At 42.1% G+C, this 24,216-nt stretch overlaps 1 protein-coding gene across 1 annotated transcript; it reads right to left on the bottom strand.

The window, feature by feature from the left end:
- Positions 1 to 1,230: 1,230 nt before the first annotated feature.
- hif1al (hypoxia inducible factor 1 subunit alpha, like) lies at positions 1,231 to 19,939 on the bottom strand. Its single transcript, XM_083984616.1, has 15 exons — positions 19,771 to 19,939; positions 9,889 to 10,079; positions 9,021 to 9,238; positions 8,123 to 8,207; positions 7,787 to 7,902; positions 6,936 to 7,120; positions 6,549 to 6,655; positions 6,071 to 6,218; positions 5,537 to 5,814; positions 5,050 to 5,213; positions 4,870 to 4,971; positions 4,235 to 4,371; positions 3,904 to 4,012; positions 3,287 to 3,410; positions 1,231 to 2,874 (listed from the first exon to the last, which is right to left on the bottom strand). Exons 1-15 carry the CDS (start codon positions 19,803 to 19,805, stop codon positions 2,807 to 2,809), a joined length of 2,067 nt encoding a protein of 688 aa, XP_083840742.1. The 5' UTR covers positions 19,806 to 19,939; the 3' UTR covers positions 1,231 to 2,806.
- Between the last annotated feature and the right edge of the window lie 4,277 nt (positions 19,940 to 24,216).

The raw sequence follows: 24,216 nt of genomic DNA, 5'->3' as shown, positions 1-24,216 counted from the left end.
TTGCCATTTTTGGTCAGTCCACAACATTGCAGGAGAATGGGTTGATTTTTTTTTTTTTTTTTTTTTTTTACATTTTAACATTTTAACATTTTTAACATAAACATCTTTTTTCTTTTTTGTTTATTTGTAACATTTCACAGATGTATATTATTGTATTTCCCCTGAACTTTTAGAATTCATTAATTCAATGTCAGCAAAAGCAGATGACCGAAAAGTAAAAAAAAAAAAAATCTATATGGGATCACTGTTCTGGTCCATTCTCTCTCACCAATCCTGTCACAGCTCCCTCAGATTTATCTGGTGACTTTAGCACCACTGGCCCAACAAACTTTAACTAGAAACTGACAATATGACATCTGATACTTTTAGTATCTTTTTCCTCATAGAGCTTCTGAACTTTTGATATAGTCAGGTACTTTTTCCTCCTCTGGGTTTTGCAATGGAGAAAGTGGAAAAGTCTGAACAGTCTTACATTAACCAGCATTATGTAATCAGGAGCCATTTACCGCCATGACCCAGTGTTTTAGGACAGTGGGAACAGGCCGGTCTTTAACTGAGTACAGAAAGCGAGAGGAAACACACAACAGCTCTGACTCTTACCAGAAAGAACAAAATTTCGTCCATGTAAAAAAATCTCACACTTTCAACATGGTGTTGCTGCAAGAAGGGAAGGGCTGGAGGATTTCCCTCCTCACGTCAGGTTTGTTGCAGATTTATTTCCGGCTCTTTAGTGTGGGACACCAGACAGAGAGATTGTGCAAACAGGGAGACTCTGAGGCAGTGAGTCACAGCTGATGCAAACATCTTAAATCAAGCTTGTGACAAAATGAAGTGGTTTGGACTGTCCACAACCTTAGCTTTCCATGAAGTAGAGCTTCTCTCTGACTCTGTGCTCTCCACCTATTGATGTACTGAACACACCCGATTCAGGTGTAGGTGGATGAGTCTACTTCAAGAAGCAGAAAAAATGGATGATGATAGTGTTCACAGTTTCTAGCAGTCCAAAGTTGTAAACAAGATGCAATAAAGAAAATTGTTGTTTTTGTTCTCATTTTCAACATTTGAGACATAGTGTGTAATTACAGATGTGATCACACCTGTTGTGTCATGGACAGAGGTTCTTGTGAAGAGACAGATATTCACTTATCACTTATTACTTACATTATAAATGGGAACCGCCCTTCCTGAGCCATGTTTATCTCAACTCACAGATCACACTGCAGCTTCTGCTTCTGCTTCAACAGCTTTATTTAGCTCAAGAATGCATACAGGAGTCACAATAAAAAGGAAACATGAACAGTAATTCATTTTCTCCCTCATTTGAAATCACTGGGGACATTTAGAGCAGATCCTGTGTGTGAGTAACAAGACAGGACGGAGAAACCCCCTTCACTGACTTGTCTTCACCTGGATGATAAAAGGCACAGAGAGCTTTGGAAGAGCTATGAAACCGTTTTCAAATACACTTACATTTGCAAGTAAAGATTGACTTTCTTTGAGGGTTTATGTAGGAAATAACAGGCGTCTGAGGTCAAATATAAACGATGCTCTTCATCTCAGACAGCATAAAAACATCACAGTATTACAAACACTGTGACTTAAACATACAGGTTGTTCATATGTGTTGAGGCACAGCTTGTTACAAGTCAGAAAACTCAAACTTAAACATAACAAACATATTAGAACTAGTGTTTCATTACATTTCTACAGAGTATACAACAAGCTGATTCTACTGTTTGTCTCATACTGCAAGTTAATCTAATTAGATATTCAAAAATATGACAGAAGGACAAATCAACATTGTTTGTTTAACCGCAGAGGATGTGTGTGAAACTCTCTGTGGCCGATGGCCTCTCATTAGCTTATAGGGAGTGTTAGATGAGGGAAACCCCACCCATCTGTAACCTCAGGACAACAAAACATACACCATGATTTGCAGATGATTGTTGACTCAGGATTTGTAGATGACAAAGTGATAACATTCCCAGATGGGAACTTTCTAGTTAATGTATAGTTAAAAAAAAAAAAGGCTTAGCACAAGTGTATAAAAATATGTAAAAATATGCCACTGAGACAATCAATGCCACTGATATTCGCAAGTCTGTTTGTAGGTGTAATAGTATTTAGCAGAACACGGCAGTGAGTTGGTTTAATGCAGAAGAACAGAAAATTGGCAGAAAGCTGCTCATACTTGACAGTTGTTGGCTCAAAGTCAAAGCAAAGCATTATGGGAGTTCCTGCACAGGCGTGACATGATGCTAGAAGCACTGAAGCAGATGGATTAAATGTGATATATTTGAAAGCTGCGCTAAATTTAGCTGCACAGAGAAATTACTTGTTCAGATTCATCTTCACTGTTGTAGGTGTTTTGATCTTTCCCAACCTTTGTATTGAAAATGTTTAGCACCACCTGCTGTTTTCATTAAACACACTGACCACAATGATGATTCATCACATTTACATCAGTTATCAAGTGTAAAAACAGGAGGAAAAGGTGTGACTGAGCTCCTTCAGGGGAAAGAGAGTGGATTTCAGGATTACCAGTCTGACTGTCATTGGCTCTTGTTTCACAGTGAGAGACTGATGAGAGAACACAACAGAAAGATTCCTGGTTCGGCTACAAGCAACAAGGTCCGAGCGACCTTACAGCATGGTTATGCAGCGTATGTGCGTCTATATTCATGTGCTTACATGTTTGTGATGTGTCGCGTTTGTATGTGTGCGCTCAGGATACTGTGTTCACAGAGAAGTCCGGTGTCGACCATCTGGCAGAAGTCGAGCCAACTCTTGATTGACAGGAACTCCATCAAGTCATGGGCGAGAGAGGCGGCGACAGGTCAGGAGGACGAGGTACGAATATGTCCCTCATCAGAGCTGGGAGAGAGAAACAGAGAGACTGGAGCTCAAACTGAGGTGTGATGACGGCCTTCACTCTGACCTGCAGAGTGTTTGATACTCAACAGAGACTGAATCAATTGTGACGTGAGTAATTGTGACTGATTGGTCTACTTCATTGGCCTGTTATAAGAATTCATTCTGAATCAGTACGCATTTTTAAAACTTAATTTGTAGTAGGACTTGACTCGGCCAGTCAATACACTGATCAGTCACTGCATCAAAACCAGTCACTTGTTTCAAGCATTTTATTGTTGGTACTGGGCATTTAATAATGTTGGTTTAAGTAAGTAAGTAAGTAAGGTGTTGGTAGGAAATCAATATCTTATAACGTGTCCTCAAGAATATAAAAGTGCAGGTAGGTGTGTGTGTGTGTGTGGTTGTGTTTTACCTGCAGTATCACAGAGTCCCTGTATGCCTCCTAAAATAGGGTCTCTGTCTGTGAGTAGCTGACTCCGCCCTGCTGGGCCGGGGTCTAGGATCAGATCTGACTGTTTGGTCTCCTCCAGACTTTCCTGAAGATGGAGGGTAAAACATGTCAGAGGTGATGATAAGAGGAGCCTGAACCTCCTAACCCATCTGAGATCTTTGACTGGAGGCTCTAAACTCCTGATCGATGTGATATCTCATGCACGGGGCTTCAGTCCAGATGCCAGTTGATCAGTTCACTGATGTGTTTACTGCATCCTTGTGTTTTAGCCTCTGAAAACATTCACAGTGCTGTGGAACACCTGTGTAATGATCAGCCTGTGATCTGTTAATAATCAACTCATCACATTTTTGGATTTTACCGTAAACTGAATTTAGAAAACAAGCACACTGTGCTGAAGCAGATCAACTGTGTTTCATTTGCCAAAGGTCACACCTAAGACACTTTCCTCCGTCCTGTCATGTGATCACTTCTCCACCAAACAAGTTTGGGTTAAAGTGAAGGACCAGTGCATTTTGTGAACTTCTCAAAATTCGTGCTGGATAAACACATTGGGTTTTATTCTGCCTCTTGCTCACCAATAATCTGTGGCTGAGGAGAAGTTCCTCTTCTATTGAGGAAGGATCTTGTTTCTGTCTCTTGTCCTGAACCATCAGCTGAGACGTCTCTTCATCTGGGTTATGGGTCCTGCAGGACAACGAGACAGGAAGACATTATGAACCATGTCCAGCATTTGTTCATACATGCAAAATTTAGTAAGCAACTTGTCCTCTGGCGCCACCCTCAGGACAAACTGCAGAGCTGTCATTTAATCATCCTGTGATGCTGTTTGCTGGTGGGCTGAAGGTGCAGCTCCTGTACATGTGAAACACTTTCACACCTGGAAACCACTGGGCGAGCTTGTCTTACCGCTTCCTGCTCACAGCCGAAGGTTCACACGGGGAGGACAAGGGTTTGTCAGCTTCCTCCGGCAGACTGCTGAGGAAAGTCAGCTGGAAGTCATCGTCCATGGAGATGTAAGGAGCCAACATGTCCAGATCGAACCCCTGAGAAAAGACAAACAGGAAATTAAAGTCAGAGAGAGAAACAAGCACCATCTACGAATACGAATACAAATTACTTTATCAATCCCCAAAGGGAAATTCATTTGTCTGTCAGCTCATCTACTGTACTATTTGCAGAAGAATCAAAACGTAACCAAAGATGTCCACATCTTACTTTTGTAAAAAGAAATGTCCAAAATGTCCAGACTTCCAAAGCTGCACACAAACACCCGAAACAGCTAACAGAGACCAAAGCTTCATGGATTCATTTAGTTTTAAAGGACCAAAGGTTACGTCTACATGCATGTGAATTCTCCTTTCATTGTATTTCAAGGCTCAAGCATCAATATTTAGATTTAAAGTCAACAGATTTCGACCTGTTAATGACCTCTTAATAAGGATACTGCATTTCCAAAGTTTCATGCCCTTCATTTTTGATTTTACCGATGTGCAATCAGGCATAACAACAGACAACAGGCGGTCTGTGTTTTGTGCTCTCACCTCCAGTGGTTCCTCTGTCTTCTGATCTTTTTCCAGCCTGATGGCAAAGAACCTCTCCACGTTGCTTGTGTCCATCTCTGTCTTCCCTTCCACACGGGGGCTCTGACAAACAAAGCTCTTCAATCAGACAGAGAAACCAACACGTTCAGAGTTTCAAAGTGATTCAAAGCTTGTATTTACCAGCTCAGGATCAGGTGAGGAGGCTGGTGATGAGGATGAAGGTGGTGTCATGGGGCTGAAGATGGGTGTGAGGAGCTGTCGCAGCTGTGGGGTGCACAGATCCTGAGGGTGGTCCGGCATTGAGTTTGGAGTGTCCGGATAGATGAAGGACAGCTCGACAAAACCTGACAGAGACAGATCAAATCAAAAGATGAGCACCATGTAAACAAGATGATCTTATGATATTAATATCAGGCAAACATCCCATCGGCCTCAGCTCTACTTGGATGTTACCATGGTAAACTAAGTGATATTTCAGTACTTTGCCGACTCAGAGTCTTATTTTGTCTTCAAAGCAGAACAAAATGAAACTCTGGTTGCATCTCGTGCAAACGACGTGCGTGCCGCTGATTTACTTCTCACGACGCATGTAGTCCAGCAGCTCATTGTGCTGCAGGAGATGAGGTTTCAGCACTGACGCAGAAACTTTGTCTTCCATGTGTCTCACCTCCTGGCAGCGGCACCACACACTCTCCAGCCTCCAGAGCCAACTGAAGGAGCTCCTCTGGATCCTTCAGTGTGACGAAGAGGTCTGCAGCGTTCCTGGGACTCTGACCCTCGTCCTCGGTCTCACCGGTGTCGACAAGCTGCTCGTGGTCAGAGCTGCGGACGGCGGACGTCTCACAGTCGTCTGGTGGCAGCGCCGGTGACTGGGGTTCAACTTTATGCAGCTGACCACAGCGGGTTTGCTCCACAGAGAAGATGATGTCTGGCTGCTCCACAGCGCTGCAGAGGAGCAGACGGAGGAGAGGGGGGAAAAACTCAAAACAGTTGGCACTTTGATGATTTTTCTATTCCTAGAGGATTTGTTGTTTGTCCTCTACATCTTTTATAACCCACTTCATCACCCGTTATGTAACCGTTATGTTTACTCAACATCATTTCCCACTTCTCCTGTTACTCCTAAAAATAACAGCTCTGTCCTGGCAGCAGCAGCAGCAGCTACAGTCTTGTGACACCACCCCGCTGCTTTTTTAAGTACCTGAGTATGAAGTTGAGGCAGACAACGGCCTCGGGCTGCGACGTCTTGTTACTGTAGAGGACGGTGGCTTGGGTCGCTGCCCAGACGAAGCCGCCACTGTTTGCCAGGAAACGGTAGTGGCTTGTGCTGACCTGCCCTTTGGACAGCACTACAGCAGCAGGCGGGGACATGAAGAGAAGAGATGTGGAGGGGAGGGGAGGACATCATTTATGATCCAGAAGGACCAGCTCCAGAGCCCCAGCTCATGCACAACACAATGTCTGTCTAGTTTGTTTACGGGCCTCAAGAAATCCACAGCCATTCACCTCAGACATACAGATATGAAATTTGAAGTTTATTTCATCATTTTAGCATCTATTAGTGATAAATCTTGTTAAATTCATGCTGGTTATTTGTTGTGGTTTTGTTTTTGTTACATGTAGATCTATTTTTCTGGTTGTGTACACCCACACCCACACCCACATACACACACACTCACATGTGTGCAGGCTTTTGTTGACGTGATCCGAGTCGAGCGCGTGATGGAACTCATAGGCTGAGCGACCAATCAGATCATCTGGGTTGTATCCCACCAACTCCGTAACCCTGGAAACAGAAAAATGCAAGAAAAAAATTGAAAGATTGAAACAGAGAGGTTCAGCTATTTATATTCTTTTCTCTTATTTATAATTGCACTATTTATAATTAACTTCACATATATAACATCATTCTAAATGTGATTTACAAGATGGGTTAAACTTGAGGATGAAATTAACGATTAAAGGATGACATTAATCAAAAGAATAACGTTTAATATTACATTAAAGAATGCTCCTCTGTGTGATATGTTACTGTGTTTCTCCTCCATGGGGAGGCGGGGTCTTACCTGCCCTCACAGTGTGTGAAGCGCAGGTCCATGCTGTGGCGAGTGAGAAAGGTGCAGGTGTCCAGGGGGAACTCCACGCTGGACGGGTGGGGGATGGGCTCACACAGCAGCGTCATCACTCTGGCTGCAGGTGGCGCCGTGGAGCTGCTGCCAAAGGGACGCATGTGACCGGTACAATGGAGAACCTGGAGAGGGAGAGAGAGACAAAGAGAGAGGCATAAGGTTTAAGGTTTCTGTTTGCTCATGTTTATGTAGCAGTGTTTGATGTTGGTGTAGGAAGGAAGCTGTTGTGAATAAAGTCAGAAAATACCTCGTCAAACATATGTCAAGTCAAGTCATCTTCACTGACAAACTGTAGTTCAAGTCTGTCAGGTTTCTGAATGCAGACCATTAAAATAACGTCCTTTCAACACATAGATTGTTAGACACAGTCATATTATATCTCAGCTGTGCTCGTTGTTCTTCATGTTGGGCAAAGTGGTAAAGTAGGTTGAGTCTGCAGTCGTCACTTTGGACACCGGACGTGTGTGTCAATGAGTATACTTTAGGCAGAGAGTGTGTGTGAGAGTGTGTGTGTGTGTGTGTGTGTGTGTGTGTGTGTGTGTGTGTGTGTGTGTGTGTGTGTGTGTGTGTGTGTGTGTGTGTGTGTGTGTGTGTGTGGACATGTGTATTGTTGTAAATCAGTGTTGGAAGTTGCCGCTTTTGGCTGTCTGCACTTGACTTGAGCACTGAGATAAGATTGTGTGTGTGTGTGTGTGTGTGTGTGTGTGTGTGTGTGTGTGTGTGTGTGTGTGTGTGTGTGTGTGTGTGTGTGTGTGTGTGTGTGTGTGTGTGTGTTGGCGATAGCTAACCTTCCAGGTAGCAGACTTGATGTTGACCGTGCGCCCCCTGCTGGTCAGTGTGCTCTTCATTCTCAGGAAGAAGTTCCTCTCACTCCGCTGCTCCGTCTGTGACTTCTTACTCAGACCTGAAAACAACATGGCACAGCTCATGATGCACAGTAAGCTTCTCCAAACCAGCACTGATAATTCATTACCTTAAGGGAATGATAACTATTGATTTAAATATCTTATAGATCATTAGAGCTTTATGATACAAGGGCTGTGTAAAAGTGTGGTTTTCAGAGGGGAATCTTGAGTATTGTCTCTGCTGTTCAGGACTGGTGTTGTAATAATAAAGTGTCTGACCTGGACGAGGAGCCAACAGGTCCCTGAGCTCCTCCTGGTCACACGGATGAACAAAGTCATAAACACTCTGACCCAGCAGCTCCAGCTGTGAACAACACAAACACAAAAACTGTCACAAGTGAACAAAAACAGATGACTCAGTTTGAGGCTGAAAAAAACAGCTGCATCTGTTTTTAAAAGCTGAAGTCAATTAACATTCAATTTGCTCTTCAACTCTCCTTCCTCTAGTCACTGTCTGAGTTGTTACAGCTCTACAGCACATAGCAGGACAGTGCATGCCACTCTGCATTTATGTTTTCAGTTATCATAACACAGTTGTGTCACAACGACGAACGTGACGTCAAACAGAGCTAAGAATAGAGATAATGGATGATCTCCATCCTGCTGGAGTGGCCCAGAGTGGCTCATGTACTGACCCCACGGCTTTAGGTGAAGGAACCATGACTGATAACAGACACAGACATAGTGTATACAAAACAAGGAGAGAGGGGTAGTTTGGGACTGAGAAACAATATATATTCAGTGCACAATTGCATTTCAGTCACCATGATGTTGATGAATTTCTTGAAATATATTTCTTTTAGTAGGTAAGGTGATTATTCCTCACATTCACTTCTTTCTGACTGATTACACTGGTGTAAAGTGAAATGTTGGTGCTGCTTTGAGATAAGGCAGGAAGCTTCACGGACGAATTCCTAGACAAATAACTAAGTCCAGTTGCTTTCGATTTAACCTCCTTTGAAATACTATGACCTGGGCAAATGAGAATATGCACCGGCTTCACGGACGAAACGAAACGTGAACATCTTTGTACAATACGATGTGTGTAATGTTTTAACTACTTCTGTTTGCTCTTAATGCTGCCAGGTCCACTCTGCAGGTTGTGTTCGGGCTGTACCTGTGTGATGCCGATGTGTCTGCTGACGCTCTCTGTCAGGTAGATCATGTCTCCTTCCTCGGTCATCGCCATGATGAACCCAGCCAACGCCTGAGGATAGAAAGCATCCATTGGATCCCCCTCCTCCTCCTCCTCCTCTTCCTCCTCCTCCTCCGCTTCTTCCTCCTTCTCCTTCTCCTTTTCCTCCTCCTCTTCAGACTCCTCTTTTTGTTTTTCACCTGTTATAAAACAACCAGGTGATTATTACCACAGACAGAGCAGGTATCTATTTTCAGTGTCATTAGTCACCGTTGGATTTTCTTTGACAAAAATATTTCCCAACAGCCTCCTGACTGTAACTCTTTGCTGACTTTGTAATTATTTGCGAATTGCACTGATAGTCGAGTCAATTAAACCTTCTTCTTATTTTCTACTGAATCAATTTTCAGAATAAATATGTCGGAAAAACTGCACTTCCACATCTTCACACATTTTTCACATCTGACGCCCTGAGTGGAGATGCAGAAATTATTATTAAGGATGTGCTCACACTTCAGCGAATGAAACAGCACTGTGCGGATTAATTTTATTATTAAGTACCAGTAGAGAGAAGGAGAGAGAGAGAGAGGGATGATGACATGAAGCAAAGGGCTGGTTGGATTTGAAACTATCATGTTTAATTTAAGCTTTACTTTAGCTTTGTTGCATTTTTACTTTACTTTACTGCGCCTGTCACACGCACTAAAAGGTGGCACTTGTATGTCAGGCTCAAAAAGCTGCACAAAGGTTTAATGAAAAACACATATTCTTATGTTGTAATAAATCTAAACCCCAATGCTCAGTGAGTGAGGAAATGTTCTGTCAGCTCTGGTGACTGTGCTCTTCTTACCAGATCCCAGAAGGCGCCGCATACGCAGGACGCTGAGGGCGACCCTCATGATGGCGGCTTTGTCCAGATGGGTGGAAACTCGACGTGGCAGCGGCAGGGTGCGGGCGAGCTCATAAAACACCTCCGTCTCCTGGCTCCGCCTACACCTGGCTGCATCACGAGAGCGGAGCTTCCTCTGCTCCGAACTGCTTCTGAAGAAAGACGAGGAAGATAGAGGGATAAGACAAGATTTACAAAGATGAAGTAAGAGCAGGGTGAGAGGAGGGCAGAAGAAAAGAAAAGATGTTTGGAGTAGACAGGGGATGTGGAGAGTGGGAAGGAAAAACAAGAGTTTCAGTGGGGTGAGCTCAGGGTCAAGAGACGAATAAAAGGTCGTCACACTCGTCACTTTACGTCTTCTCTGAGCTCTTCAACAACATTTCCTCAAAAACAACACTTCATGGCTCTCCGTCACTTCCACCATGTGATTCTCTTTGCTTCTTCTCTTTGACTTCCCACTGCATGTCAGTTATTTGAGGCGATAAAATGAAGAAACTCTAATCAAAAGACTTCAAACACACTTGTCTGCCCTGTTTCATCACACTTCTGTCTTCTGTTAAATGGATCAACACAACTGCATCATTCTTCAGTGACTTCTGCTATAGGCTATGTTGTTTCAACTCATTTCAGAGACTATCAGATCGACTGTGTTGGTTTTATAAACCAACAACAGCAACAGTCGTCTGAATTCAAGAAACACCTGAGTATAGATGTTCAGGAACAGCTGGTTGACATGCACCTGCAGCCCAGCCTCAAACCACCACAGATGCTTCATATCAAGATCTAAGAGACGTTTCATAACAACTCAAACACAAATGAACTGCCCTTATAAAGTCTGATTTGTGATCTGGATTGTTTTTAACTGTGGTCAGATAAATTACTTTTGCTGTGGGAAGATGTTTCTCTGCCCCCTGAGATCTGCTCCACTGCACAGTGAAACCCCAGCAGAGCTCTGCTGCCACTTCGCCTCTCTGGAAAATCATCTCTGCTCTTTTCAAAAACGAGGGAGAGACAGAAACTTTCACATCTTCATACGGGTGATCACAACCAGTTCAGCATTATTAACATTCCCGGATTGTTTTCTTTGTCAAAGAGGGGGCAGGGCTGATAACAAGAAAAGGGAAAAAATGTCCAAAACCACAGAGAACAGAATGTTAGTCATTTCAGCAACTGGGAAACCGTCCAGAGCTGCTCTCCCTCCCCTGCAGACTTTTCTTCCCTCTCTTTTCATTTATCTCACGCACACACACGCACGTCCTGTGCTGGATTACCAGTTGATATGTAGGTTTGGGCAGATGCACTCTGGTCCCCTCTGAGTCTATTATCACCATTTTAATGTAAAAAAAAAATCAGGTTAAAGTGAGTCAAAATGCAGCAACACACCTTTCATGATCCTTTATAAATTTAGGCTAATAGGGCTACAGATGCAGCTTTCTGTGTGTGATTTAATTCATCTAGAGAGGGTGAGCACATTGACTCTGTCCAGTCTGTTGGTTGAGTATGTATGAGTTCAGTTCACCCAGGATTTCTTTGACTACAGCTCAGCTCAGTGTGCAGCTGCAGCCAGCGGACGAGGAGCATGATACAACACCAACTAATATACATACAGTTTATTCCAATAGTAAATCAAATGGTGCCTATAAGGTCTGCATAGTACAAAAAAGTTATTGACGGCACTCACTATAAGTTTAACACTTTTTAATTCATGAAACTGCACAGCAGCAAGAACACGGACGCCGAAACGCAGTCAGCCGTCCTCAGTTTCATGAATTAAAAACTTATAAAACTTATAGTTATTATAGTTAAACTTATAGTGAGTGCCGTCAAGAACTTTTTTGTACTCTGTTGATTTTGTGGACTGGCACCCAGTTTATTTTTCTCATACGTGGAGTTGAGCACGCCGAGTTCGCTTATTGCCTATAAGGTCTGACCTCCCTCAGTGTTTTAATACAACAGCCCAGGAGCGTTTCATCAATCTGACTGGCTGCGTGACTCTTTGAAGATGTAATATGAGCGTCCTGAACATACTTAGCGGTGAACAGTTGTTCCGGCGTTGATAAAGAGAGCAAACACAATTACAGTAGTGTTTGCATGTAACATACTTCCTAACACGTGGCAAACGTATGGGATTGAAGATCTACTCCAAAATAGCACACTCCACTTCACTCCACTCCACAGTACAGACGGATAAATCATCCTGGCTAATGTCAAAGATTCAGATATCAATGTTTATGTTGGCAGCACACATGTGCCAGACAAGCTTAAAGGTCATTTAGAAACATTACATTGGTTGTGCTCCAGAGAACAAACTGGTTTTACACTGTGTGCATGGTGCATCTTGGTCTTTCAGCTTTGTACAGTTTGTGTTCATGTTCATCAGATTAAATAATGTTATCAGGATGTAGAAACTCCAATAACTCCCGGTGAATACATGGTTATTTGTACAAATAACCAAGTCCAGTTGCTTTCGATTTAGAATTCCTTTGAGATATTTTTTTAAAGCATTAATCTTAATGCATGTTTTTTTAAACAAACAAACAAGTGAGGTATTTTCATGTCTCCTGCACATTGTGAACTGGTTTGATATTAAACTATCGTTGACTTGTTTACAGGCATGAACTGTACAGATCATACTTTGAGGAAGGAAGTCAACAGCACTTGGGACACACCGAACCTTTCATCCATCACACGTCGAAGCTGTAGGCTGTGAAAAGTAGACGAGTGTGGTAAAAAAAACACCATTCACGTCACATGTGTGGACTCCATAGTCTAGTATTAAGAGTGGAACACAATGTTCCTGCAGAGACTGTACCGGACTTCAACACACCCTCATCCAGGATGACAGCTTGTATTAACCTATACTCACCTGTAAGGCTGCTAATCTCTGTGAGAATATCTGAGTGGGCAATAATGAGTCAGTCAAACACGCTGCACAAACAGTTAAACTCCTGGACTGGACTTGGTACATGTTGTTTTTTTTAACTGGAGCAGTAAACACAAAGGGAACAGATCTATTACAACATCTTTAGCTACATTACGTCTTTTATACAAAGGTTAGCAGTGTAACACACACACAAACACACTTCTACAGTGTGTGTGTACATGAGTGTCACAACTGCCAACTTACTGCAGCCAAGATATTCATTGCTGGGATGAACAACGCTTTTTTTCAGAGACAGTTCAGCTGCCAAGTCCTGGTGTATTTGTGCAAAGACATAGAGAACATTACAGTTGCTGTACAAACAGAGCCAGACCTCGGTCAGACACGCAGCTTCCACAGCAGAGGGGTTTTCTTTCTCCATCACTGCGGCCCACAGAGAGAGCTGTTGTCAGATCACTTCTAAATCCTGGTGGAAATTTTCTTAACATTTTCTTCCATTTTAGCTCCATCTCTGTTGCAAATCACTGGTGGTGCAATTTACCAGAGGCCACCTGTCAATCAAACAGCGTGGGCAGAACCACAATGTGCTTTCGTGGATTTTCTCCACCTATTATGAGTGATTAAGAAAAACAACTCTGATTACAGCTGCACTTAATGATTATTTCATTGTGACTTATCAGCTGATCATTTTCTCAACTATTTTTGGTTCCAAAGCATGATAATATTCAGTTTATTGTCTTGTATAATGAAGAAAAACATGAGATCCTCTCATCTGAGAGTCTGGAACCAGAGAATATTTTGGTGTTTTTTCTAGAAAAACAAATTACAAATTATAAAATGTGTTGCCAATTGTTATATTTCAGTAAAAATCTCTGCTACTGTTGCACAAATGACAGCAATTCTCCTCCGTATATTACATTGTAGCTCCATGCAGACAGTCTACTACCCTCATAGATCATTTTATCAGGCCCCAGGAATGGGATCGGAGCCTGTTGAAACCTGCATGTAGATAAGATACCAGAGGCCACAGAAAAATGTGTTTGTTTGTTTTTTTTCAATAGCAGAGTGTCTTGTGATACTGAAATGTTAGTATCAGTGTGAACTTAATAAACTCTTTTCAATTGTAACAAGGAAAACACATTTTTTAAGAAGCCAACATTGTTTTATTGTATTGTATTGTCTTCTTCGTTCCTGTTTATTTGTATTTGGGGATTTGGGCTCAATGTTTTCATATGTCGTGTACAATTGTATTGCATCATGAATAATAATTCTATACTTTTTAGTCTCACCTAAAGAGTTGTCTTTATTCCATGTCTAACCACCAGTTTTTTATTCAACCCAACCTCTGTTTTCTGTTGTGTGCTGAGATTTGTATTGCTTCTGGATGCTGCTAATATTAACACAGTTTCTTTAATCTTGTTTCATTATTTGTGTGTCAATTTACTCTGGTTCACACACCGTTTACACATCCCTGCAGGCAGACCTGTCAGCACAACTTCTCAACATCTTTTGTGTAAATAAATAGTGCGGGCGCAACCACTTCAAATAGTTTCTACAAAGGTCATGTGCATTTTGATACCTGACATGTGAACATCTTATGACACAATATTTCAAGACAGAGTATTTTTATATTTGAGGATTGTCATGTTACATCTGAGAGGAAGTGGGTCTGAACACACACACATACACACGTAGGCAGACCACAGACAGAGATATAACCACCATGATACACACATACTTGCATGCCAAGATGCATCGTGCAGACACACCCACATAAACACAAACAGAAAATCCCCTCATCCAGAAAACCATCAACCAAGGTGTCTTCAGGAAAAACAGACAATAGATCCTGCTTCAAACTGCTGCTGCTTAGGAGCTGGACTTGTTGAGTCAGTCCCCAAAGTCTCATGTTAAAATGTCCAACAAGAAATAAAACAAGTGTAGCTAACCCCACCCTTGAGTCTGGAACGAAAAACTATTTTCATATATGCTATTGCCCTCCTTCACGACGGTACAGGGGGGAAACGTTCATGTTACTGACCCATTTTATCAGATTGATCAATTCTTACTGGTAGCCTATACATTAAAGGGGGCGTGGCCTCTTTGAGTGACAGGGTGGGTGTCCTGTCAGTATCCTGTCTGCTCAGTGTCACCTCACTGAACTGAACGTGACTCATCTCACTTGTCCCGTTTCCACCTGGCAATAACATGCGTTTTCAGTGGTCGGGTTGCAATCGGATAGTGCTTGACCACATGGAAGTACATGATGTGAATGTACCCAAGACACATTGAGGACGGTTGTGACCCGATGGGATAAACCACCTCTGAAGTTTGTAAGGGAGGAATTGTGACCACATTGAACACAAGTGTAGCCTAAATGGTAATGGGTCCTGTGTCTGCATACAACGTTGCGGGTGGAAATACTTCTACTATTTTTTTTAGTCTACCCACGCAAATAGTGATCGGATCTCAATGTGGACACTGGAGACACATATTAATGCCAGGTGTAAACGTGGTAACTGTGTTGGTGTCTTTGTGCGACGTTCACTGACTGACAGAAGCTGATGAAGTCTGTTTGACATGAGAGAAACTGTAGTATGATTTTTCTTAAAATGTTAGCACTAGTTAGCAGGTATCTGTGTCTGTGCTCTCCATACCTGGTCTGCAAGATTTGCTTTTTCGAGAGCAAATTAGCCGATAATGAGTTAGCGTTAGTAAAGCAACAAACAAGACACCCAAACAATGAGTTGTGCGAACGATGCAGTCAGACACAATCAGACACTGACAAGATGGCGACAGCAGAGCAGTTCAGTCTGAGCTCCAGAGCTGCTCCTCCTCAGAAACCTGTGGGTGGCGTCACCGAGGCTGCGTCCACATTTATTGACAGTCTGTGGTTTTCACATGATCCCACTGACTATCAGCAGGGAGGCCTGACAGGACTCACTTACAGATGATACAAATAAAAAAAAAATCTACAGAGTTGCTGTGGAGGGCTTTGAAATACAGTAGCTATATTCAAATGGCCAGGAAATAATCAAGATAATAATGAATTAATCTGAAAGACAGAAAATCAAAAGAAAGAATTCATGCATTTTTACTAATTTCTTGTCTTTTCTTTAATCAGTTAATTAATAATAAGTCATTAATACGTCAACAAAAGAATCTGCATCTATTACCACGACCAATTAATTGTTCATAAAAATGCCAAATCAGACATGAGTAGCCAAAAACAAGCAATTTGAAGACCTTCTTGAAGATGTGAAGATTTTGAAAATGAAAGAAGCTGAACATTGCAGCCCTGGTGGAGTAGGATACTTCTGTGTGAATGGAAAAATCCAAAAGATTGTATCAACAGACATGAAAACAACAGGATTTACCTCCAAGTTTGTCTCAGATTGCTCTACAATCTGTACAACATACCTCCACAATCACTGCTATTACTACAACCACAGTTAAAAATACGGCCTCCACTGCTGCTAATAATAATAATAATGTGTCACAGTGATACAACATTAGAGCGAGCCTCACACAGTAGTGACTGGTCTGCCAGCGGGGAGGAGCCTCGGAGAACGTAGTGTCCTTGGTTAGAGAGCAGAGCTGCATGCTGGCCACCATCTCTTATTGCTCAATACCAGTGTGTGTTTCAGTGTGTGTGGGAGGCACATAAAGGCCTGACTGTGCTCTGCACCAAACACCAAACACCAAAGTGTGTGTGTGTGTGTGTGTGTGTGTGTGTGTGTGTGTATGTATATGTGTGTGTGTGTGTGTGTGTGTGTGAGTGAGAGAGAGAGAGAGAGAGAGAGAGAGAGAGAGAGAGAGAGAGAGAGAGAGAGAGAGAGAGAGAGAGAGAGAGAGAGAACAAACTGCGGTTACTTAACATCCCACAAAAGTGTGTGAGAGGGAAAACACACACACACACACACACACACACACACACACACACACACACAGAGGCCAAATAGGGACAGCCAGTCACAGACACGCCTCCAGCTCCTCCTAACGCACACTCACACACTGTATCTGTACAGTAGGGGTGTGTGTATAAACCAGACTGTTAAACAGCACGTTGACCTTGCATACAGAACACAGTGTCCTTCACTCAGTTAGATGTGAAGGAGAAGTCTAACACAAAGACTCTGTCCCCCCGCCCCCACCAACACAAACACATCCTGCAAACAACGTGCACATAAACACACACACACACAGACCAGACATCGAACACTGCTGGTGACACGTGTGTTTCACCACAAATTAAACTCATCCTTGTCTCGACCGGAACATTTCGTTCACCCAACAAAGTGTGTCGAGGTGAGGAGAGGCCTCACTCAGAGTGTGTGATGGTGTGTGCAGTCCACCGCTGCTTTCAGAGACACACACACACACACACACACACACACACAAACAAGCACAATCTCACATGCTCAAATTACAAACAGCTGTTTACTGGCTTTTGGGCGACAGTGACACCGACATGCTTGGACTGAATTCTCCAACTGTCAATAGTTCACCTTTAGACTAAACTAAACACAAGAAAGATTTATTGTTTTCTCCATCGTTACAATCTTTACTGGATTGAAGTTGAGGAAGAGATTCATAATTACTGGGGCTTTATTCATAACCACATGTACAAAACGAGGCCTGAGAGTGAAACGCCACTTCCTATGGAAAAGATGAAACCTATGAAAACAAAACTTGTTGGTTTGCTCAGTATCTTTAGGTTTGAACTATTCCTCTGACTAAACACCTAACCTCACAATAGCTGCAGGCCTAGTGATCACTACTTGCAAGACGTTTTGCAGGAGCATTAACAGTCTATGAATTCAGACTTCTAATAAAGACACATGAGACCAGATTTGAAATGGCTATGTAGCACACAGGAAATTATTTGGGACACAAATGAGATATAACAGGTTCAGGTTCTCGTAGGAATTGGATATGAACTTATGTGTTGTTGTGCAGAAACCAAAATGGCCATCGTATTACATAACACACTCAACGGTCAACATCTGACACCAAGAGTGTGAACCGAGTCAAGCAGGAAAACATCTGTTTGACTTCAATATTCACACGCACACACGTCATTCATCCATCACATGGTTTGTATTTTATTTGCTGCTCTGAAAAGCGCCTCAAACATCTGCTGCTGAAATAACTCGAGTGTCATCTGGCCGAGCACTGGCACAGGAGTGCACCCACTCCTCCGACTTGGCTCTCAGATCAGCAGAGACCAGTCGGTCCGTCCACAGGTGTGAGGAAAACGATCACGTACCAAAACCTGGCTCTGACTGTCTGCTTGGTTTCTGTTTGCTCACTCACTGCCTCTCAAATAGCCCTTGATTTAAATCATTATGTCTTCATCAAACTTTTGATGTTTTTCTTAAACAATAACTTAAATGATATTTCATTTATTTATTTATCAAATTGTTGATGTGAATTTTGTGAATTTTATATATCAACTCAGTTAACTGACCTAACGTTTCTGACCTAAAGGTAAAGAAGAAATAGAATCATGACCATAGGTCGCGGTAAATCTGAAGAAATATGTATGTTTTGTTTTTCCCGTTGAAATGTCATATAAACCAGAAACACCAGTATGACCACACTGCTCTGAGCTGTCGCCCCCCCTAAACTGAGCAGCAGGTTTTATTACCAGCATCAGATTGGCAGGTCATTTGGGGTTGTATATGAGCAGAGGCATCTCCAGCATGTTGCCCCCTCTGTCCACACAGGAGGAAACCAGTCTGCTCCCACAGCTATTTCCAGCCCCACTGTTTGCATTGGACACTGGTGGATTACAGTTAAAATGTGACTTAAAGCCAAATACGGACAACAAAAGACGTGGACTTTTTTAAGATAGTCCTCTGCCTGTTAGGACACTGGTGGGATGGCTCTTTTTTTGTGTGTGCAAACTTCAATGTGTTCACACTTTGTCCTCTTAGGCCACGGTACACTGACTGGATTGGTCTATAATCCCCATCAAAGCGGTGCCAGGTTGTTAAACGTCCTATTAAATCCTATTAACAGGCAGGTTCACACAAGACACCAAGCCAAACACTAACATGACTGGACAGGCTGCAGTATGGTGTGCTGCTATAATGTGAGGTATTAAAACACTGTGCTGTGCTCTAGTCTTTACAGCTTATATAAACAACATTGTGGCATCTTTAGCTTTTACTTCAGCAATTTAGGAAAATAAGAAGGAACCATTATTCTGCTCTTGCTGGTTGCATTTCATAGTGCTTTAGGATCCTTTATAATTTTGTGATAAAGTATATTGGGAGAGGTAAAGGAGGCCAGCAAACACATAAAGATGAACTCACTTCATCTATCCTACCCTAATCCTCTGTGGCTGTTTTACATGATAAAACACAAAGACTAATATCACAGGTCAGAGTGAATGACCATCAGTTGTGTTTAGACGAGTGGTCAGTCTGTGGCTGCAGGAACAAATGCTGCTGTGCTCGTCTCAACAACTGGAACAGCAACAGCAACAACAACTAGTCTACTACTACTACTATTACAACTACACAGTCCGGACACTGAGCATCAGAGCTGCACAATACAGTCTGCTCCATTAAACGGCCTGCACCGCCATAAACACTCCTGAGCTAACCCTCCCCCTGTTTCTGAGACACCATCACATTTCACACTCTCAATCCGCATTTGGCGCAGAGATCAGACAGCAGGAGACAATGCGGGAGGAAATGTCTCCAATGCAACATCGCAGTTATTTGTGTGTGTATCTATAAACACATATTGAAATACAGAATCACACACTGAGACGAGCTCCGAGACAAACAGTAGGGCTACACCACAGCCGCTGTTGTTTTCCACCGCGCGTCTTCCTCAGCGACTTGTGTCTGAAAGTTGCATCGAGCACAATACGACAGAAAAAGCACCGCTCGGACTCACACATGCTCCAGGTTGTGTGTTACTGTAAGGAGGAGGGGGTCTTGTCTTACCGTCGGACCGCGGCTGTCTCCTCTCTCTTCTCCATGATCACACTGGACGATCCGCTGCGATTCAGATTTTTTGTATTATTGTTTATTGTGGCATGACAAGACTGTGGACGCACAAACCTCCAGCGCTGTCACGTTGATGCTGTAAGTAACAGCTGCTTCCGGTCATGCTCCCAAAAATAAAAGCCCCACAGCAAACTTCCAGCCAGTATAGTTTCAAGATGAGGAGATCATTATTGTGCAGCATTTCATCAGTAACTATTAACAAATTAAACATAGGCCTATGATCAGGACACAAAATATGACAAATACTTTATACCCCGATCGTAGCTAAAGGTCCTGTACGTTTTCAGGATGACTGATATTCATGCCAAACTCCATTCACAGACAAGGTTGATAATGATGAGATTTGCCCCTCATCAAAACTAAAAGCACAGTCAGAGAGATGTCAGTGAAGTCCTGACTACCCTTTGTAGCAGTGTTTTGAACTATGCTACATAACCCTTTGGATCTGAAAAAATTAAATAGGCCTAAGGACTTTTTAACTGACTTTTTAAGACAAACAATATCCGCTCAAATTTTATAAGATTATGGCCAACATATTGTTATTTATTTTACTGCTGTTTTGTTGTTCTATAGCCTAGTTGTTGTGTGTGGGTTTTGTTAATGTCCGTGAATATAACAAATACATTGTTTAAGTTTAATGTTGACAGTTGACTAATCTGTGAACAATAATTTATCTATTAAAATAGCCTACCTTCTTTTTTTCCAAATGTGATGACTTTCTTAGTTCTTTTCACCTTTTGACATTGCCATGAATTAAGTTGTAGATAACCTAAACTTAACGAGCATCATGTTCAAGCCATAAATCGTGTGGTAACCTATGATGGACATAAGCCGGTGCATATTCTCATTTGCCCAGGTCATAGTATTTCAAAGGAGGTTAAATCGAAAGCAACTGGACTGGACAAATAACTAATATTACTTCGATTTAACCTCCTTTGAAATACTATGATGGACATCTATTATTTTTTATATGTAGCCTATAATACACCAATTGTTAGGCTACCTGCATCACTACTCAACTCAGCCTTAATGTGAAAGCAGGTCATCTGATCCAAAGATTCTTGAAAGAGCTTTTATGTTGTTGTTTCCGGTTATTCCCACTGACTGTCTCTGACTTGACGCAGCCAACGCGACGCCACGCCCAGAGTCACTTCGCCAACCTTCGTGTTTTCTCGGCTGCACCGCCCCCTCCTGCTCATCACAGGAACACACTGTTAACAGCAGTGTGTCTCACTTATTAGCTACCTCTGAAAAAATGAAGCTGTGTCATTATGACTAAAACAAGCTGCTGTAAACACAAACCCAGGAGCCCCCAAATGTTTCTGTTTCCTCTTATTTGGCTGAAATATGAACTTAACTTTGATTTAGCCTAACTAATGTAAACCTGATGTTAGATCAAACGACTCTGTCAGTGGGGCTGCTCATTGAATTTTACACTATGTGGACATGAATGAAAATCAGCTGAAAACAGTCTGGTTTCAGTAATAGTTCAGAAAATGGTCTGCTCTAATGTGAAGTGTTTTTCAATTGGTTTTAAATTGCTAAATAATTTAAAACCACAGATAGCTATGGGCCTTTGATGTAGGCTACTTTTTGTAAGTTACCACAGCATGTAAGTGAAGTAAGTTCAATTATAGCCTACTTCATATTTTGTAGCAAATTTAATAAGATTAGATTTAGTAAATTTTAATGCTGGTTGAACAGCAGAAGTTACTGAAACACACCAAACTCTTGAGAGGGTTTCAACACTAAAACACACTTGACTGGTTTCTCTGAACACATTCTGTCAGAAAAATACACACTAACTCCAGAACCACACACACACACACACACACACACACACACACACACACACACACAAAGAGACAGGACGGTTTCAGCTTTAACGTTTTAATAACAGATCTCCATTTACAAACCAGATACAGTGACGTCATTCTGCCATTATAACTTCCACCAGAACAGGCATAAAGTGTGTGAGAGCGTGTGTGATGCTGTGTGTTTGTGTTGGTCCATGCATGTGGTAACTGTATGGTGATGATGGAGAATGCATATTTTACACATATGCACACACACATACACACAGCAAGAACTAAGAACAGCAATGTGAAAATGAAAAGCTCCTTCAGACTGAAACGTCAACATGAAATATGAACAACACGTTTGCAGTGATCAGAAAAATGGAAAACACGGGCAAAGTTCAGAGCCTCAACTGAACTGTTATATTGAGCGGGTGCGTTGGCTCGGGTTCTGGTCTCACTTGACTCAGCACAGGTTATTTTTGTAACTCTGCTTATCGACAGCCTGGACACAACAATCTGTAGAGGTGAGAGGTGAATTATTGAATTTGGTCAGGTTGCAGCAGGTGGAGCTACAGCTGCTCCTACAGCCAAACCAGCAGCCCGACCGCCCCTCAGTCCAAACTATGAACATTAAATGTTCCCTGTTTGTTCTTGAACTGCTCTGACTGAACAGTCAACATCCAACCAGAAATGTATCTTATCTCCTAAATTAAGTACTCAACATTGTTCTCATCATCATCTTCTTCCTGGGATCTACTATGTGTTACGTAAACATCCTCTGCCTGTTGCCCTCTCTGCATCTAGCATTAAAAACTACACGAGTGGAAGGTTTGGATGTGAAGTCATACTCAAAAAAAAAAAAGTAAAGTTAGATTGATCATCTTTGAAACACACAAGCAAAAGGTTCAAGCGATGTATACTGAGTGAGCTCTTCACATCTGCAGAGAGACACTTCTGCTTCAGCTCTTCAGCTCAGGAGCAGGACGATCATCAGTCTAATGCCTCTTGTTTGTGCCGGCCTCACAAGTTCAGCACAGAAACAAAAACAATAACAAATTATTTTAACAACTGTAAACTCAAATCTTCTCTAATGTTATGGAGGTTCACATGCAGTCTTTATGTCTCTCATTCAGATTTCAAGTTCCTTCAGACAGATTGTGTAGCAGAAGTGCTTTGTAGGTAAATAACAGTAAACCAGAGCTCACAGACGCTGCTCTGCTGCTCTGCTGTAAGGCTGGTGTGCTGTTGTTTATGCACTGGGAGTCCTCTTATTCAAATACAATACATCCTGTTCATGTCTACTTACTCACATTAGAATAAGGGAACTGGTTTTTTTTAATCTGTTTGTACTGAGTCTTGAAGAAAAACTCAAAATTAGAACAAAATGAGACACCATTGTGAAAGAGAGAGAGAAAGGGGCAGAGAGAAGATGTGGTATTTTAATGTCACAGTGTGAAACAGAGCCTTTAATTAACATGGTAAACATCATTCAGCTGCACCCGAACATGCAGATGTAAAAACACTTGGATTAAGCTGCACAACCTTTCAACACATTTACTTCAACGTTTAAAATGGATCATTGTTGGTTTGTGGTGAACTGTTCCTTTAACATCTGGAACGAGGAGGACTGGGTTTCCCTCTGATTCCCCGACAAGATGAATTCATTCATTCAGCCTCTCACAGCCTTAAACTGACCTTAAAAACCAATGAGCTCATTCAAGACACACTTGGTAGACATGCTGTTGCTATGACAACAAAGATGAATATATGGGCCGCAACAACACCCTCACGTTGTTTCAAACACACTGCAGGGAAATTGGAGGTTTGCCTGCTGCTCCAAGGGCATCACCCTGGCTCCTGCAGCTCTGGAAGTTGCTGTTCTGCTATTTATAGGATGTATTGTCAGACAGGTAACTCTATAACACACACGCACAAGAAAATAAAAAACACAACGCTGATTTAAAAAAAATACTGCTTCAGTTGGCTTTGACATATCAAATGTGAGACAGGAGTCGGTAGTTTGTTATGGCCCAAAATCAGGGGCATGCAAAAAGAATACAAAAGAAAACAACACAAAACAAATAAGAGACATCATAGACCCTGTTCAGAAACATCCCAGCAGCCCTTTCTCTTTGCCATGTGGTTCAGAAAGTAACAAACAGTTTGGCATTAAGTCGTGTTGATTATCCATGAGGGTGAATTAGGTATCGAGAACTGATTCTGAATTCAAACCAGTACCATTTACAACAATATAATAACACATCCTCACATCCAATCCTAAACATCTGGACCTAAGGTGACATATAGTTTCATCACAGCACTCAAATGTCGGTGTAATTCTTGGCGTAGTGTTTGGTTTTTGGTCTAGACCAAAGTGGTGAACTGCCAGAGAGCTTTCATTACTGTTAGAATTGGTGATACCGCTCTCATTTGGACAGATGTAAAAACGATTGCGTGCTGGTTGGCGCAAAAACAACAACCTCTCCCTAACAGACACAGGTGACATGAGCACAGAGACACACCAGGTAGTGATGTTTGGAGGTAAATGTATATTTATCCGGGTTATTACAAAGGCGGCTCTGTC

The sequence above is a fragment of the Trachurus trachurus genome (assembly GCF_905171665.1).
Source record: "Trachurus trachurus genome assembly, chromosome: 13".
Taxonomy (NCBI): domain Eukaryota; kingdom Metazoa; phylum Chordata; class Actinopteri; order Carangiformes; family Carangidae; genus Trachurus; species Trachurus trachurus.
The sequence above is the reverse complement of the archived record's forward strand: the minus strand, read 5'-3'. Positions and strand labels throughout refer to the sequence as shown.